The following is a 17,611-nucleotide window of genomic DNA, read 5'->3' on the forward strand; positions in this document are numbered from 1 at the left end:
CTGTCTCCTGCTCTATCACAGAACTTCATGTCTCCTCCAGTCTGTGTTACAAGCTGTGCCCTGTTTCAGACAGGTAACAAAACCCAAAGATTTTCCTTTTTAAACCATTTAATAGATAACTTGAGCTTTATAGCTGCGTGAGTTGGCATATTCAGTGTGATGGAGATTCCGCATTTTCTGTCTAGATAAATAGAGAACTTATGTCTTCCCAGATTAAAGTAAACAAAACCCCCAAGTACTCTGCATTTAAAGATTCAGTGGTATTGGTTCCTTGATGCTTTATTATCATTGGAGATAAAAATCAGATACCTGGAGTAGGAGAGGCTTCTTTCCTGTAAGGGACTGGATACCAAAATTACTTAATTGAAAATGGAACAATGGTTTGATGATTCTGTGTATGTGTGGTTTCTTTTTTTTTTTTTTTTTTTTTTTGGTGGTTTTTGGGTTGGTGGTGTTTGTTTGGGGTTTTTTAATATAAATTCCTGTCTACCTCAAATTAAGAGAAGCCATCATAGGTAGCATACTATTTTCATGAAGAAGTTCAGAAAAGTAAAAATCTCTTGCATATTTTACTTTATGTTCTATGAAAGTGAGGGATGGTGAAATAAAACTTTAACTTTTCTCCTGATGCTGAGAAGTTCTAGAGTGATGGGGTTTGGGTGGTAGATTTTGGATTGTGTGGGCTTTTTTGGTTTTTGGTGTTTTTATTTTTATTTTTTTTTTGGGTCAATCATGCAGTTTAGACACTTAAATTCTGTAATAATGGGTTCAACTTTCCTTCTACATGAGAAAGTTTTCCGGCAGCCATCCACAGGTGCTCCCTTGCAGCGCCTGCTCCATGTGAATGCCTGTTCTTGAATCTCAAGGCTGAATGGGAGATCTCTCCGAAGTGGTTTCCCACAATAACACAATGAGCCACTTTGTCAGCACAGCGTCAGCCTGGAGTCAGGTTAGCGGTGAATGGTGACAACAAAAAAGTTTGTCTTGCACAAAGGTGTGCTGAAGCCTTGTTGTAAATGGAATTTGGTATGCATGCTTTTCAAGCGCTGTAGATTGATATGATAGATATCCTTTTTCTTCATTGTAGTTTAATTAGCAGTAAAAAACAACCAATAAATCCACCCCATTGATTTCAGTAGATTCTCCACTGCACAGGAAATCTAGAAGAGATAACCAGGTCTTTGTGATATTGTTGCAGGGAGGTTATTATTTGAGAGAGCAGAGATGAGGGGGAGGGTATTTATCACCAAATGCTATGCTTATCAATCTCTAACTGTGATTAATACTGTGGCTATTAAATGGAGGAAGAAAGCAAACAGATGAAGTATGTGCCTTATCTGACTTGCACCTTTGTGCAGGAACCTTCGTGTAGAGGTTTTGCCGGTATCCCTGGGCATGTGCCTGTCGTTGCAGCCTTTATCAAGGGAAGTTCAATACATGAGTAGACTGCTAATAAAACTATTAAGGGTGCATAAAGATGTACTCTGGTGCAAATGTCTGCAGGATTGGGGCCCAAATTGTAGACAGGTGTAGGTCTAGATTTGAAGGGGTTTGTTCCTCCTCAAACAAATAGTTGGAGTAACTCAGTATTTTGAAACAGTGAAACTCGGTTTGAAACAGTGTTTAAGCTTACTGAATATCTTTTGTGATGGGGTGAATTTCATTTACAAATTGCTTTTGTCAGAGGCATTATAGAGTGTAGAGAACCTGAAAGGATCATCATTTAATTAGGAAACATGCAATATTGTCTCTGTTGGACAAAATGGCCCTTTGCCATTGGGGGACCAGTTTGTGCTGTAGGATGGGGAGGTGTCAGGCCACTGTCACCCTCTGCTTCTCACCCTGGCATGTGGGGGACCGCAGCTGGGACAGTTCCATCCTCTCCTGCTGGCCAGTGGAGAGGAGAATGTCAGTGAAATGGAGAGGTCCTGCTTTGTGCCCATTCTTGTGATGTGACTTGTGGTCTTCTAGAACAGCACAGAGAGGCTGAGTCCAGTTGGTAGTGTATTGTACAGCTGTCAATTGGTCAGCACCCAAAACTCTTACTCGAGGTTTCTGCGAGGGTGGACAAGCAGGGACGAATTAGTTTGAAATGTTGATTTCTTCTTGTATTTTTGGAATTGCATAAATTAATTTTCCTTAAAAAAAATGTTTAATGTAGTTGCTATTTAATGCAAATTGTGCCAGAAGAAATTCTATAATTAGACATTTTTTAAAATGTAAAAAATTAACACAAAAAATGCAAAGAAATAGCGGTACAAAAAATTGTGGAAACAAAATAATTGGCGTCCCATTGTGCAAGAAGAGTTAACCTCAGTCTTGTCACTAATGTGCAGGAAGGTGAGGAAAGAAATGTGTGAGGACATGGAAGGAAAGGGATATAAATAGCAAAAATGACTAACTTAATTTTTACACTGAAGAAAAAGCACAGAAAAACCCAAATGGTGTGAGTGAGTTGTATACACGTTTTCTCTGTGTAGCTTGCTCTTAGGCCAGCAGTGCAGTGTGTAACTGGTGTGTTTGCATGTTTTAGAATTGATTTTGAGCAGCAGATGAATTTGAGAATGTTATGGAGGCACTGGATTAGCTCATCTGCCTGTGGCTGTCTGCTCAGCCGTAGCTAATATAAGCCTCATAAAATTTTTGGTGATCTGTTTCACTTCTGGTGTATTTTATTTCCTTAAATCCAGTGCCATTATGTCTTCACCTGAATATGACTGCCCTTTGGGGCAGGTGCTTGCCCCAGGTAGATGCTGTGGTGGGAGGAGGGTGGGCTGGCTTTTCCTACACAACTTTTCACAAGATCCCCCTCTGGAAAACCAGGGGGGAAAAAACCCTAGTGGTGTGAAGTTTTCCTTTGGTAAAAGACTCCTTTGTGCACCAGCTTGCTTTATTCCAGTGTTTCATCAAAGCTATTATATGCTGATGAGTTGTGCTTGCCTTGTGAAATAAGACACTTCTGTATGATGCCGTTTGACCTCATCTGCCTACTCCTGATGCTCGGTTCTGGTATGTATTTGAAGTTATTTAGTTATTCCATTTCAAGCCAAGGTTGAGCTAGGGACCGTTTTGTTTTATAGCTTTTCCGTTCCGAAATGACAAACATTTCCTATGAGGGCTGGTTGCATTGCCGAATTGTTGTTCCTTAAAAAGAATGGAGTTTCAAGTCTTGAAAACTTGAGGTCAAATTTTAGATCTAAATAAATGCAAACTACTGAAAAACATCATATCATTATGCTTTGGATAGCTTTAATAATCTTTAATGATCTCACACCAGTGTGGGGAAAAACACTGTTAACTTTCTTTGATCCCCTATAGAATTGAATACTGCTAGTTCCATCTTTAGAGATGGAATGTACCATGGACATTGAAACATGTTGTTATTTAAAATAAACTAGAGGGGAATAAACCCACTGATTAATTGAAGTGGTTAATTTTTGAGAGGATGTTTATGCTTTTCAGCTTGCTGGAGATAGGATCCAGCTACTGATGGTGGTCTTGTCTGTGAAATGGCACACAGAGCAAGCAGCAGGCATTTTACTGTCTCTTCATAAACTGCCTGTGAGCTTTGTAGGTGTGCATTCTCTCTAATCTGATTTCTTTTGTCATAACAGATTTTTAAAATTGCATGTATTTCTTCAAAATTGCTATGAAGAAGCCTGTCTGGGTGCTTTCAAATTAATCTACCGTGTTTGCAATTAAACAGAGAAAGAATGCTTTTAGGTTTCAATCACCCTTCAGACGGATGTGATTTAACTAAACTAATGAACACACATCAGACAAGACAAATTCCAGACTGTTTGTGCCTTGACCAACCATCTGTGCGCATACCTCCAGGTACTGCTCATGTCTCAAGAGGCTTTTCTACATGAGCAATTATTACCACTCCTTTTTGAATTCAAGTGGCAAGCCATGGCAAGAGTCTCTGGAAAGCAGCTATATTTACCCCTCTGCTTTTCAGTGAAAATATAATTGCATTATGTATGTTTTAATTAATCTTAAATTTCAACGTGTGCTATACAAAATGCAATAGGAAAATGTGGCTGTGTGTAAGTTCTTTCACCTCTTGCATTCAAACACCAGCATCAACAGTAACGTGCAGAAGTGCTTCTCATTGGGAGCCTTCCTAGTGGGTCGCATACTTATTTTAAATTCTTAATGTCTCTGTGCGTGTGTACAAATAAATCATGGGGGTATGTGTACATATTCTGTTTGTATGTACTAGCAATTTTTCCTAGTTCTTTTTTTCTTCCATTGTTTTCGAGTTTGTTCAAAATATCTCTGGAAGAAGCAGCCATTTCTTCAACTATATAATGATCAGCAGTGGCATGATTTGACATACCAGACCTTGATATGGTTCTTCAATTTCACATACAGATTCCTGGAAAACAGTAAATGGTTCCAAGAATATTTCTTTTTATTGAAGAAGAATAACATGTGCTGCAGGTAATGGCTGCTGCAAATGCAAAAGTTTTTTTATTCTCATTGCATTTCACTCTATTTCTTTGCGGAAGTGAGATGTCTTCTAGAAATATTTGAGTCTTCCCTGTTTTCAGGGCCTATGTTTCTAAAGCCGTGTTTGACTTCACAGTGGTGGTAGGTGGGACTCCTCTGACGTGAGCCTGTGATTCCATACATATTTTTTTTAACCACGGCAAAAATATTTTAAGCAACTCCTACTTCCTCTTGTTCTGGTTATAACAACACAAGTACTTGAGGGTCAATGTAACGCAGCGGATGGGGGGACTCGTCTGCGTTCAAACTAACTGTGCAGATAACGTTGGAGGGTTTGGGCTGGTCATGCTGTTAGGATGTGGTTTGGAGCGTGCAGATTAAGTATCACAAATACTTTCTTTCTGTGGTCAGAGAACTGCTGATTTCTGAATATCATCTTTGCAGAACCTGGTTTGCCCCAGGACAAGCCAGGGAAAATGGCAGATAGGGGGGAGAAACAGTCACCTTTTAAGTGGCTGCTGGGCATTAGATCAGTTGGATCATCAAAAGGCTTTGACTTTCAATGTCGCACCTGAACTAGCTTTTCCCATCATTGTAAACTACCAAGGAAGTTCCTGATGGGTTGGATTACTTCTCTGACTAGTGCATCAACTGCTGTGCAGCAGGAGATTACCCATTACTTGCAGAATGGTAGAAGAGGGACTTGTATAATCCATACATACATAGATATAAAAATAATGGTAGAAAGGAGATTTTATTAGACTGTATAACCTGATATTTAAATTAAAAAGAAAAATAGATATTCGGTTCTGACATAAGCTTCTCCTCTCCCCAGCCTCAAGGGGATGTGTTTTATGATTTTGAAGAATTAATGGAGAAATTTTCTATTTCAAGATAACTACTTTTTGTTGGGTAATAGATTCTATCATCTTTGAAGCCACTCTTCGTGTCTTGAGTTCCCTTTACAAGAAGTGTTTTAGGTTAATTTTCTTCAGGGGGGACTGGACATGTGTGTACCATGCGTGCTAATACCATGTGATTTCTGGTGTTAGTTATAAAGACAGGATAGCTTACGGTTACTGATCATGACAGACATTTGTCCTAAATTTAGGAAGGGAAGGTTGAGCACTAGTGTGCCTCTGGCTTTCTTTGATGGTTGCCATTGCATTTGAGCTTCATCTCATGGAAAGCAATTTGAGAAATGGATGGTCTCGTTCAATGATGCGGCTGGTGGCCAGGAGCGGCTGAGGCCATAGCTGGCTTGGGAGGTGGCTGGGCCATGGGCAAATGGCTCGTCATGCCTGAGGACAAATCTTGTAGAAAATCTGAGGAGTTTTTGTTTGCTTGTTTATTACTTGCTGCATGCACTGTTTGGGCTTATGCATGTCTGTGTGTATATATGCACCATCTGTGTATAAACTTCATAATCTTGAAATTGTAAAAATGTTTTTTAAGCTGGAAGGAGATAATTCTTCGTTTTAAAATTTTATACTGTGTGTGTTTCAAATCTTTTCTATAGTAATGCTAGGATTGTAGGTGGTGTACGTTTTGACTCTATGCAGGATGTTCTTTTATTGTCAGCCAGAATAACCTTAAGTGACCACTGCACAAGTGCAAATGTGTGTTTAGTCCTGGATTTTTGTTGTATTTTAAATAAACCAGGTGTCATGGTTTGAGCCCAGCTGGTAACTCGGAACCACGCAGCCGCCCGCTCACTCCCCCCCCTTTCTTCCTACCCCCGCTCCTGGAGGGATGGAAAGGAGAATCGGAAGAATGTAACTCTGATGGGTTGAGATAAGAACAGTCCAGTAACTAAAGTATAATACAAAACCACTACTGCTACCACCAGTGATAATAACGATTAGTGAAATAACAAGGGGAGAGGATACAATTGCTCACCACCTGCCGACCGATACCCAGCCCGACCCGAGCAGTGATCTGGCCTTCCGGGTAACTCCCCCCGGTTTATATACTGGGCATGACGTGCTGTGGTATGGAATACCCCTTTGGCTAGTTCGGGTCAGGTGTCCTGTCTCTGCTTCCTCCCGGCTTCCCCTCCTCCCTGGCAGAGCATGAGACTGAGAAAGTCCTTGATTGGAGTAAACATTACTTAGCAACAACTTAAAACATCAGTGTTATCAGCATGGTTCCCAGGCTGAAAGTTTAAAAAACACAGCCCTGCACCAGCTACTAAGAAGGAGAAAAGTGACTGCTATAGCTGAACCGAGGACACCAGGGTATGTGGCTCTACTAGGTACCAGAAAGCTGTCATCAGAAATCATCTTTGTAGTACAACTTTTGTAATTCCAGATGACTGATAAAAAAGCAGAACACTTTGTTCAGTAGCTTTTAGTGGTCTGCTTCAGGGAAATAAAAATTGAGCCTTTGCAGAGAGTGGTCACTGGACTGAATATTCAGAACTCCTCTTGCTTTTGCCAGGTTCTCTGAATTTGTCTGCCATAGCTGGAAGAGTATCTTCGGCTTTGTCAAAGACAGACAGTGGAAAAAAATCCCCAAAAGAAAAATGTTCTTGGCTTATAGTCCCATTAATAGCATGGGTAAGACCTTCTAGGAAAAGTAGGGCTTGGGTATCTTGATGTGGTTCACACTGCTTTTGGAATTTCAGGAGAACTCTGACGTAACCTCTTGGGTCATATTAATTGACCATACATGGACATTGGTTTTTAGATAGTTACAGTTTGTTCTTCTGTGTGTTTTAATTCTCTCTCTAGTGCCATGTGCAACTAATTTATGTATTACGAATTCACATACTGAATTAATTTAAGGAAACCAAGTCATCTCAGCGATCAGTAGAAGACTGCAGTACTGATTTGGAAATCAGGTTTGTTAACAGTAACTTACAAACTTCAAACGGCTTGGAAGTTTGGTTTGGGGAGAGAAACATCAAACTTGGATGGTTATTTCTTCGTGCTCTATAGCAAGATGGGAAGCTGTGATTTCCCATATTCCTGGAGGTAGCTAGACAGGGAGATGCAGCCTCTTGCTCCATGTTGGCGTTGCTGTGGTCCGTTCCAGCCAAACCTAGGGAATGTAGACGCACAGGAAATATCTTTTTTAAATTTAAATATAGTCAGCTTTCTAGACAAAACCCCAAATTTGAGTTAGTACCTGAAAAATAAGTTGTGGGTTAGTATTTGGCAGTTCATATTTTAGCTAAGGAAGAGTTCTCATATCCTGAAATGTGACCTGGCTCTTTGAGTCCTTGTCTGGTGTTTTCTTCCACTGATGTTCCTGAATCTACAAGAAAAAGAAGGTGCTTGTGTTCAGACCTCACCTTTGTATCAATCAAGTTTGCTTATATGAGCATCCCCTGAGGTAGCAGGAACACTAGGTTTTAGGAGGGGTGCGAATGCAAGGTGAATAAATCTCTTAAGTAGGACGGATGAGCTAAAAAAGTGTGTGCAGCCTGTTCCAAAGGATTTGGCTTTGGTGCGAAGCCTGCCAGTCTCACAGTAGATGTTTTAACCACATCTCATCTAGCTCTAGTGGAGTACTTCTGTGTCAAATACTGCTTAAAAAAAATAGTATGAATGCCTGTGGCCAGCTGTGCTTTGTAGGCAGTACTGTTGCTGCCATTATCTCTGGCAGGGTCGTACCAGACCTGAAAAAAAAAGGAAGCCCTTTTTATTTCTTTTTCCTTCCCCCCACCAAGTGAGGCAAGTATAGGCATGGCTGTAGTGACAAACCATTAATAAAGCAAAAGGAATGCAGCTGTAAAACTTTAAATAATGACATGTAGCAAATAAATGTCAACATATTGGTGGTTGTGCTGGAATGGAAATATTACTAGGAAAATATGTAGCTTGAAGCTACAGTCTGGCTTTTTTTTTCCTTAAGAAAATAGCATTGGTGTGACGCTTAAGCTCCATTAAAACTGGGGCTTTCAGATTTGGAGTAGATGAACGCATCATTTGGAGGGGGGGTATTGTTTTACATGGGTTTAAAATAGTTCCTATGAATATTGCATTCTTTTAAAATAGTTTGGTTTTTTTTTTTCCCCTACATATGCATAAACACACGCACTCTATAGATACAAAACTACATGTAGGACCAATGTAGTTTGAGGTACAACTGAGTATTGAGTAAATCAGTCTGTTTCCATTGAAAGTTGCTAACTCATATTTACTTTTATTATGCTTTTTCAGTCCTTTTCTTAATCCCAAGTGTTTAAGAAATGGTTCAAAACCTCACATGTTCTCTTCTTCTCAGTAATTTTAAACAAACAAATAAAAATCTCAGTTATATTGCCCTGCTCCTGCCCCTCCACCACCAAAACCCAACACCTATGAATATTGGTTGTGGACTTAGAGCTTTCTCAAAATTAAAGCCTGAGGCTGTGAAGTAATGAGAAGCAAAAGATTTAGAAGAAGCTCCAAATATTGCAAAACTTCAGGGGGAAATGTGTTGAGCAAAGCTTCTGGGCTGTTGGACAGACTTCTTAGCCCACAGAATGGTTGGGTCAGAGCTTCGAATGACTAAAGCAGGGAGGCTTTGGTCACCAATAGACCTGTGCCAGATCAGAGAGCTTGATCCTATTGTCTACAGTAGTGTTTAGCAAGTGTCCTTATTCCTTACTCCATGGATGTATAGACTGCAGGGCAGATTATTCAGCATAGTGATGACAGTAGGACTAAAACACAGCCAGACTCTGGGATGAAGCAGTTGATGCAGGCGGGAGATGGGACTTGAATCCTGGTTGTGGACGTGCCATTCTCTTAACAGCTGTGTCTCAAGAACTTCCTGAGTGCTGCCTTGTAATTGAGTCTCAAATAAAAGGAGTGATTTCATTTAAAGGTGGATGAAAATAGATTGTCTCTGTTTATATCCCAGTGAAGTGATGATTAGAAAAGTGGTGTTTTCGCACGGATAAGAACATAGGAAATTGCTGTGAAAGTCCTGCTAAATTTGGTACTGAGTTAAATGAAAATGCTGGTCTTGAGAGGTACGGCTGGAGGTAACAAGGCTAAGTTTGCCCTGTCTTCTGAAAAACAAGTACACTTTTAGTCCTCTGGTACTACTTAGATAGGAAGGAGGCTTGTGTGATAAAAAGGAAAGGATAGATGTGACTCAGTCTGTGTGGGCACCACCATCACTTCCAAATCACAAGTGGTCCTCTTCGGGAACTGGAGAACCACCTCCTGGTGAGGCTGATGTTTCTGATCATCAGGTTGCTCTGCAGGTGATGGGATTGCGACGAGCTCTGGCAGAGACTGGTGATAATGAAGAGTGTATTTCAACTAAACTGTTGGTTTTGTCGTTAAACTAAAATTAAATATTTTTATATATATGTAAAGTTGGACAGACTTGGCCCACAGAATGGCTGGGTCAGAGCTTTGAATGACTAAAGCAGGGAGGCTTTGGTCACCAATAGACCTGTGCCAGATCAGAGAGCTTGATCCTATTGTCTACAGTAGTGTTTAGCACTAGCAGCGCCTGGGGGCAGAGCAGGTATGGCGTTGTTAAGCTTGCAGCATCTCTGGACCGAATGCTCCAACCCTGGTGAGGCTCAGCCCTTTGTCTCCTCTGGAACAGATGAATTAAACTCCTGGTTTACTGCTCTGTAGTCAAGTGCTCCATGTAAATACTAGATCCCACAACGCTCTCCTCATGAGCAGGGATTTTCCTGTTGCTCTTTGCCAAAAATTCTTCTCTCAATACCCTGATGGTCTTGTGCCAGCTGTTTATCTGGCTGTTAACAGCCACCTAAGTCACAGCATACATTTTTTTCTAACTCAGATTTGTGATGTATATGAAATCATTCAGGACGACTTTGGGATTCTCTGGTATGAGACGTACTGAGGAGGCTGCCTGGTCAGCACTGGACCTGTGAGGTGGCTTTGCTTAGGAGTTCTTGTGCAGCAGCCTAGATAAGTTTATGTGATTAGGTCATCCATCTGATTTGCTAAAGAACTGGATTATTGCCCCATAAAACAGTAACCTTAATGCTGAATTAAGACTTATTTTTACAAAGCAATCTCCCCGTGATTTTAGTGATGCTTACATATCACATCAATTAGCTGTGAAGGGGAAGGGTGTGCTTAAAGTGATGTGTGATTCTTCACAAATCTTTAAGTGAGATCGTCTTCTGTTGTCCTTTGTGTAACACAAGGTATTCAGAGTGTGTGGATTTGTTGTCCCTCCCTGTTCTCTGCTTCAGCAGAAACCTTGATCCTTTGGATCCCAATTAAGTGGAAGTCAGGTGCCTGCTCTTTGTGTTAGAGGTGGCAGTTCATACTGTTTACAGGGCTGTAGCAACATCTAAACTACATGGATAGTGTAGTTCCAAGGGCTGTGGTAGCAAGCAGGATGCCAATTTTTAGGAACAGAGCAAATCACCCTGAAAGTGTCTAGGAACTTGCCTATTTCAGTGGTGCGATAAGGACTGGGATTATAATTGTGGGAAAGAGTGGGAATCTGGCTAGTTGGTTTTTGGAAGTCTTGCTTGGAAACTTGACATGCTCTTGATCTAACAGTTAAAACCTCCCTTCAGTGCCTCAAGTTCCTATATGCATCCTGTTCCAAAAGCAAGTGTCCTGCTTAGGTTACTATCTTAATGGCAAAATCCATACAGATGCCAGTGACCTTCTAAAGTACAAGTGGGTTTTCCAGGGACTTTAACTGATGCTTCTCTTGCAGGAAACCCGTTGAGGAAAATTCTCCATGAATGTATGTCACAATGATGATGACCGACCAAATTCCGCTGGAGCTGCCACCGTTGCTGAACGGGGAGGTAGCCATGATGCCTCACATCGTCAATGGCGATGGATCACAGCAGGTCAGTGAGTTCTGCAGGAAATGGCTGGTTTAAATAAACTATTCCTGGGTCACCAAAGGATTCTGGATGGGGAGGAGGATTTTCCCTAGCACTAGGGAGGGCAGAGTATTTCCTGGAAGGTAGAAATCTGCCCTTACATTGGAAAGACATTAAAGCAATGCTTTAAGTGTACCATTAAGTTTAATGGGATTATTTGCATGTGCTTTCATTGAAGTTAAAATAATGGGATTGAAATAATGGCTGTAAATGCTGCATATTTGAGGGCTTTGTGGAAAGTTAGTCTCATTATTTATTTGTACTAGCTGATGTCCAGACATCTTGCTATTATCGGTGATGAGATTTTAAGAACTTAAAACAAAATGCTAAGACTGTTTGGAGGGAAAAAAAAAAAAAAAAAGAAAAGAAAAGGGGGAGAGAGTATGCACAGAAATGGAGAATTGAACACGAGTCCTGTGATGTCTGCGATTCTTTGCTTACCTAAATGTACTGATCCCAGCAGGCCTATGTTTTATCCTATGCTTCATTACAAGAAGAAGAAGGGAATGGAGAGTTTATAGTTGCATTCATTTTTTTTTCTGCGAGATATTTTCTAATGAACTTGATCAGAAGTAGGTAAAATGATTATAAGACCATCATGAAGTCTTCATGTCAGGATACAGCCTGGTGGTTCAAGCTGATAGCTGGTAGGTCCCCAAACCTGTTATCTTGAGTTAATATTTCTCTTTGTAGAACATCTGCCCTAGCAGGTTTTTGGCGTCACTCAGTTTGGTTCCCTCCTGATTCTAGCATTTCAACCAAGGTATATCTACCCTGTCCTTCATGAACCAATATAAGATGTCATTCTCTTGCTTCTCATACCCTTGATCATTTGTTCCTCCTTCCAAGCTGTGTTTTGAGCTAGACCAACCTCAAGAGGAAGAATAAATTCCGCTTTTCTTGTCAGCTTTTGTTTACCTATCTGGGTTCTCATTATAATACAGATTTTCATTGCTGTGATTTTTTTTAAAGTGATTTCTGCACAGTGTGCTTCAACTTGAAAAAATAGAGAAGAAAGCTTTTAATGGCTCTACTTAGTCCAGTATTAATATGCTTAACTGAAGGAACAATCTTGCTGATACTGAATTGGAGAATTGTTGTTTAAATATGCCCTTTTCCTTCTCTCTGGAAACCATTTATCAGGTTAGACTGTCCTGTGGGTCCTCCTGTATTACAGAAAGAATAAATGAAGTCTTCTGAGCCCTTCTTTGAGATGGGGCTCTAAGTCCAGTCTTCGAGTTTCCCCATCAGTGATGATTCAGCAGCCTTGCTTGTCAGATGCCTCTGTTGCCTTTAAGCTAGCTTCTCATCTCATGTTTTGGAGTAAAAATAGTGACTGGCATACTGGAAGTGAAATACTTATAGCTTTTTCTGTGCTATGACAATATGACTCAGCAGAAAGTTCTGGACCAGATTCCTTTTCTGCATAAGTGTTTGTTGGGTGATGCTTGTAGACCTCATCACCTTATCTCTTTAAGTACTTGTAGTTGGAATACCAGTTTTCTGTGAGACTTTTTTTGGCCTCTACTCTGGATGTGCCGTCATGTTGCAAAGCATAGCTGCCTTTATGTGTTATCACTTTCATCCTGTTCCTGAAGGTTTAATTGATGTCTTTGCTTTTTAAAAGTACAGTTCTAAATTGAATGAAATTTTAGTTGCTTGTAAGGCAAGAACACCCTTCAGATTAGATTTACGTAAGAATGACTTCCTTAAGAAAGATGGTTTATATTACCCCATGGATAGGTGCTAGTTTTATAAGGACATGCATTTTTCAAGGGTGTAATTACAGTCCCTGTCTATATTAGAAGTCAGAAAGCATCACAGCAGAGCTGGTGGGAGACAAGATGCATGGCGTTTTCCAGACTGCGAGTGTTCCAATGAGATGCTCTGAGTGCGCTTGCTGTTGCTTACCCTTACGTGTTACGGGATATGTGAAGCCTCAGCCATGCTGGTATGGTAGAGTTGTGCTATAAGCTGCACCTGGAAATGCAGAGCTTCAGAGAAAAGGCTTTTCTCGAAAGACCACTTCTTGCATATGTAGAAAAGAGCGAGACTGGAGGTGGTGTAACACCTTAGCTTTACCAGCAGCCAGGTGGATAGTGATGCAAAAAGCAATTCTGCTATTAACAGTCCTGTCTTTTAAGACAATTGCATTAAAAAAGTCAATTGTTTTATCTTTCTGGGGGTAAGTGTATAGGGCAGAGCTAGGAATGTCTCTGCCTGCTTGACAGTAATCCCTCTTCTCTGGACTACCCAAAATGGCATTTCTAGCACTGGCTTTTTTTTTTTTTTTTTTTTTTTTTAAATAAAGTTTCCCACGCTTAATTTCCTTTGCTGCTGACTGTATTTAATGCTTTCATGTCCCTTCCAGAGCTGCTGCTTACTCTCTTTCTGCTTCTAATCCACTTGTAACTCCTGTGGGGATTCGGGGAGTGATAATTAACCTTTTGGTCCAAGAATTTCAATGGTTTCCTGTAGGTACTCCACTGCGAGCGCTAAAAAGCTTGGAGTATAAAGTGGAGGGGCAGCTTGCTGTGCCATAGCACATCTGTACAGGATGGCAGGTGACTTAGTTTGGAAGGTTTTATTTTGGCTTGGTTCACTCACTGTACCTGCAATGGTGTAGCAAGTTGTCTGCTTGCCTGCTCTTTGTAAGGGTGTGTTTACCAAAGCCTGTTGTTTTTTTTTTACTATTTGACTCAAGCCCAGGCACTGTATGTAGTGCCGTGTGTGCTTGTTCTTGTTGTTTAGGGCCACACACTTCGAATAAGGGAGACAAGAGTATGTCTGAATGAGGAACAAGATTTGGTATCTTCCTGTAGCACAAGTCTATGCACCTTGCAAAGAGCTTGAAAGCGTTTAGCTGTACCTGAACAGCAGCTGAGCTGAGTCAATGAACTTTGTGCCAAAATTTAGAGTTACTTCTTCATACTTTCTTGAAAATTTTTTTTATAGGTACTTGCAGAAATGTCCTTGGGGGGGAGGAGGGAGCAATACTTGCACACAGGAAGCTTGTTTGAGGAAGCAAATGGTTTACAACGTGTACACATCTGAGATACGTGAGTTGAGAAGCATCAGTCCAAAAAAATGGCCATCAAATAAGGGATGATGTAACTGCTTGTTTGGAGTATGTTTAGCTCGTGATAAATTAGGAGGTTCAGGATCTGCTACCTGCGGGCTTTGCTATCAGTAGCACTCATCGTAAACTGAATTACTTCATGCCTCTATTTTCAGTCCTGTGGAAAAAAAATGATAGTTTAGCCCAGAACACTATTATCAAAGTATTAATTTTTAAAAGTCACTGTTTTATTATTTAAGATGTAGCATGTTCCCTAATTTTTCTTAGTGAAGGGAGGTTGAAAGTATTCATCCTATCTGCTCCTGTGCAGCTGAGGAATGCTTTTCTAGGAAGGATATTGCTTATAGAATGGTGTGAACTCTGGTCTTTCCTGCAGGATGGAGCTAAAAATTCATTGGGATCTGGGGCACAGTCTTTTAAAGTAGAATAGACATTGGACCCAAGTGATTTATTTTTGTGTGGGTGTGTGCGTGTTTGGGTTTTTTATTTTTTGTGCATGTGTGTGGTCCCACCTCCCCACCCCCCAAAAAAAGATGTAATATATTCCAAAGGTTATGCACTGTAGAAATTGTAAATATAATAGATTTTAGTAATTCATAGCATTTGTGAGGAACCTCTGACTGGACTGCAGGTCATGCCTATGATGCTGTGCTCCTCCAGCTTTATGAAGCATTTGTCACATTGGAAGATACTTAAGGCAAGGTTTTAATAAGCCAAAGCAGTGCAAGCAGCTGACCTTAGCAAGGAAAAGGTTCTCAAAAAGTGGAAGTATTTTAAAGCAAGCATTGGATTGTATTGCATCACATGGATGCAAGTGAATGTCTTCCCACTCTCTGCTACACTTGCTCTCACTAGTGATCTGCAGCAAAGCAGCTAGGAGATGATGGCCTGTTTTGAATGTGAATTTTCTTCTGTATGCTTATAAAATAAACCAATACTGTACAAAATAGACAATAACATGTGCTCTTGGTCCTTATCAGGTGACATTTTTTGGCTTAGTATGAGACTGGTTACCCACGTAGTACGTAGTTTTATATTCCTGAACCTGAGCTTTAAGCCTGTGCTGGACTTTGCTGGCAGGTTCGTTAGTCTCTTCCCCTGCTCTCAGCAGGCACAAGAGTCAGATGGTAGGAAAATGGGGGGACAGGAGTGGTGTGGGTTTGACTCATCATGAAAACTTAGCCTGGACATAGAGCAATTGTTGCCAAATTGGGTGTGTGTGATTATAAATATTTATAGTAACTATGCGACTTAGTAACATTAATCAGTCTTAACAAACATGACTTTAAATAAAATAAAATAAAATTCTTAAATGTAAAGTAAATGCAGAAATAAGTGTGTTATGGAGATAGCAAGCTTTGTCTTGAGGATGCTGCAGGTAAGGCTGGGCTTCCGCACTTAGTGGATTAAACTGCTAAAGTAAAGATCTGAGTACTTAGGAGAAAAGAAAAAACCTCTTTGGGATTGTGCTGCTGACTCCCAACTCACAGCTGTCACAAGCTCTAGCTTTTTGGATGTGAGAAGGCCAGGGGACTGAAACAGGGCTGAAGATCGTCAGACATCAGTCTGCACCCTCGTGATGCTGCCAGCCAGCAGTCTGGGCTCAAAGTGACTTTTGAAGTTATCTCTCCTCTTACTTCCATCTCATAAATTCACGTCTTTGGGATGATGAATATTGGAAGAGACGCAGGGAAATTAAAAATCATCTTTGATTTAGTTTGACATACTTAGTGCATATAAACAAAAGAAGTCACAGTGTGCTTCAGTATTATTTGTCCCAGGCAATTAGGATAAACTGGGAGTGGTGGCTGGAAGATGCCCAGTATCTAATACTTGACGTGTGCTGGCTTTAATGGTTTGATCTCAACTCTGCAGCTTGTTAGTTGGTGCTTTGCAATCGCAAGCTCTCGGGGTTATACGTGGCATGGGGTGAGTGCAGAGGCATTTAGGTGGTGGGGTGGATTACGAGGCAAACCCTAGTACCCCAGCTGTGGGCAGGGAAGGGAGGCTGGGGCTAGGCTGCAGCCTGCTGGAAGGGGAATGCTTGCAGTAGGGAACAAGTGGACAGTCTTGCCTGAGGAGCACCATGATTGCTGCTGCTGTGTCTGAGGCTACCTTGGATATGTGTGCTCGTGTGTTGACTGTCCTCCTGTTGCGTCCAGCCCTTCCTCCATGTTCAGTCCTTCCTTCAGTGTTGACCCACATCATTCACACGTCAGCTATTCCTGTTTGCTCTTGATATAGCTGCCTTTCCCCAGCAACAGCCTGTTTTCTTCTGCTCCAAAAGTAAATTTTGAGCATCACTGTAGAAGAATGTCTTTTAGTATCTTCAGAACTTCTCAGAACTACTTTCCTGTACCACTGTAGCCAGAGGTTGATTTCTTCACTGTTCTGAGAAACCCTGCATAGCTGGAGATGGCCTTTTCAGCTATACGCAAAGGCTTGGCAGCTCAGGGCCTCAGGTTCTGTTCTTGTTCCTTGGCCTCTTAATTCTTCTGAAATTTTGCTTAACTGAATGAATTTCAGAAATGTTTGGTATTTCTTCTTCTGTAGCTGAAAAGCTCAGAACAAGATCCTGGGTGAAAATGTTTTGTGGTCTCTTGTCTTTATTGGGCTGTACATAAAACTTAGGAAAAGTAATACAGTCCCCACTCCAGATGGGCCAAGTAGATTTGGCTGTTGTTATCCTGCAGCATGCAATAGACAACTTTGCTTTTTTGCTTTCTAATCAGCTTAATCCATGTTTTGTAGCAGTAACTGAGTTGTTGGGTTTTTTTCTTTCTCTCTTTTTTTTTTTTTTTTTTTTAAATATGAAATCTTTAAGCTGTTGTACTCTGGGAACTGTCAATAAGGAATTATTTCCATGTATATAATATTTTATTAAAAGCTTCTATATAGAAGTCTCAGGTTCTCTGTGGGGACTCATGATGGGGGAATGAAGCCTGACAGCAGCTGCCCTTCAAGAAACAAATTTGTTGATGGAACAATTTGCTTGTGTTAAAAACCTGTGTGATTAGGCAAGGGTAATGCTGCTTCATTTTGACCACCATAAGCAACAGCTGTTACTAGGAATATTATCTTTTTTTAATGCAGAAACCTAAGGATTTGTTTTCAAAGCACAACTACAGGGATGCTAATGCAGATATGTGCACTGGTGAGGGGCCTTCTGCGATGACTTATTGAAAAGGCATTTGTAAATCACATCCTTTTGATAACTCTGGGGTAGACATATGCCTCATATAGGA

The 17,611-nt window shown here is 40.7% G+C and overlaps 1 protein-coding gene across 1 annotated transcript in view; it reads left to right on the top strand.

Annotated features, from left to right (window-relative positions):
- FNDC3B (fibronectin type III domain containing 3B) overlaps nt 1–17,611 on the top strand; it is a 206,782-nt gene that overhangs the window by 29,338 nt on the left and 159,833 nt on the right. Inside the window, exon 2 of the mRNA XM_030494887.1 lies at nt 11,113–11,251. Coding sequence (XP_030350747.1) covers nt 11,141–11,251 — 111 coding nt within the window. The 5' untranslated portion in view covers nt 11,113–11,140. The remainder of the gene's footprint in view (nt 1–11,112; nt 11,252–17,611) is intronic.

Source organism: Strigops habroptila, chromosome 8, assembly GCF_004027225.2.
Source record: "Strigops habroptila isolate Jane chromosome 8, bStrHab1.2.pri, whole genome shotgun sequence".
NCBI lineage: Eukaryota > Metazoa > Chordata > Aves > Psittaciformes > Psittacidae > Strigops > Strigops habroptila.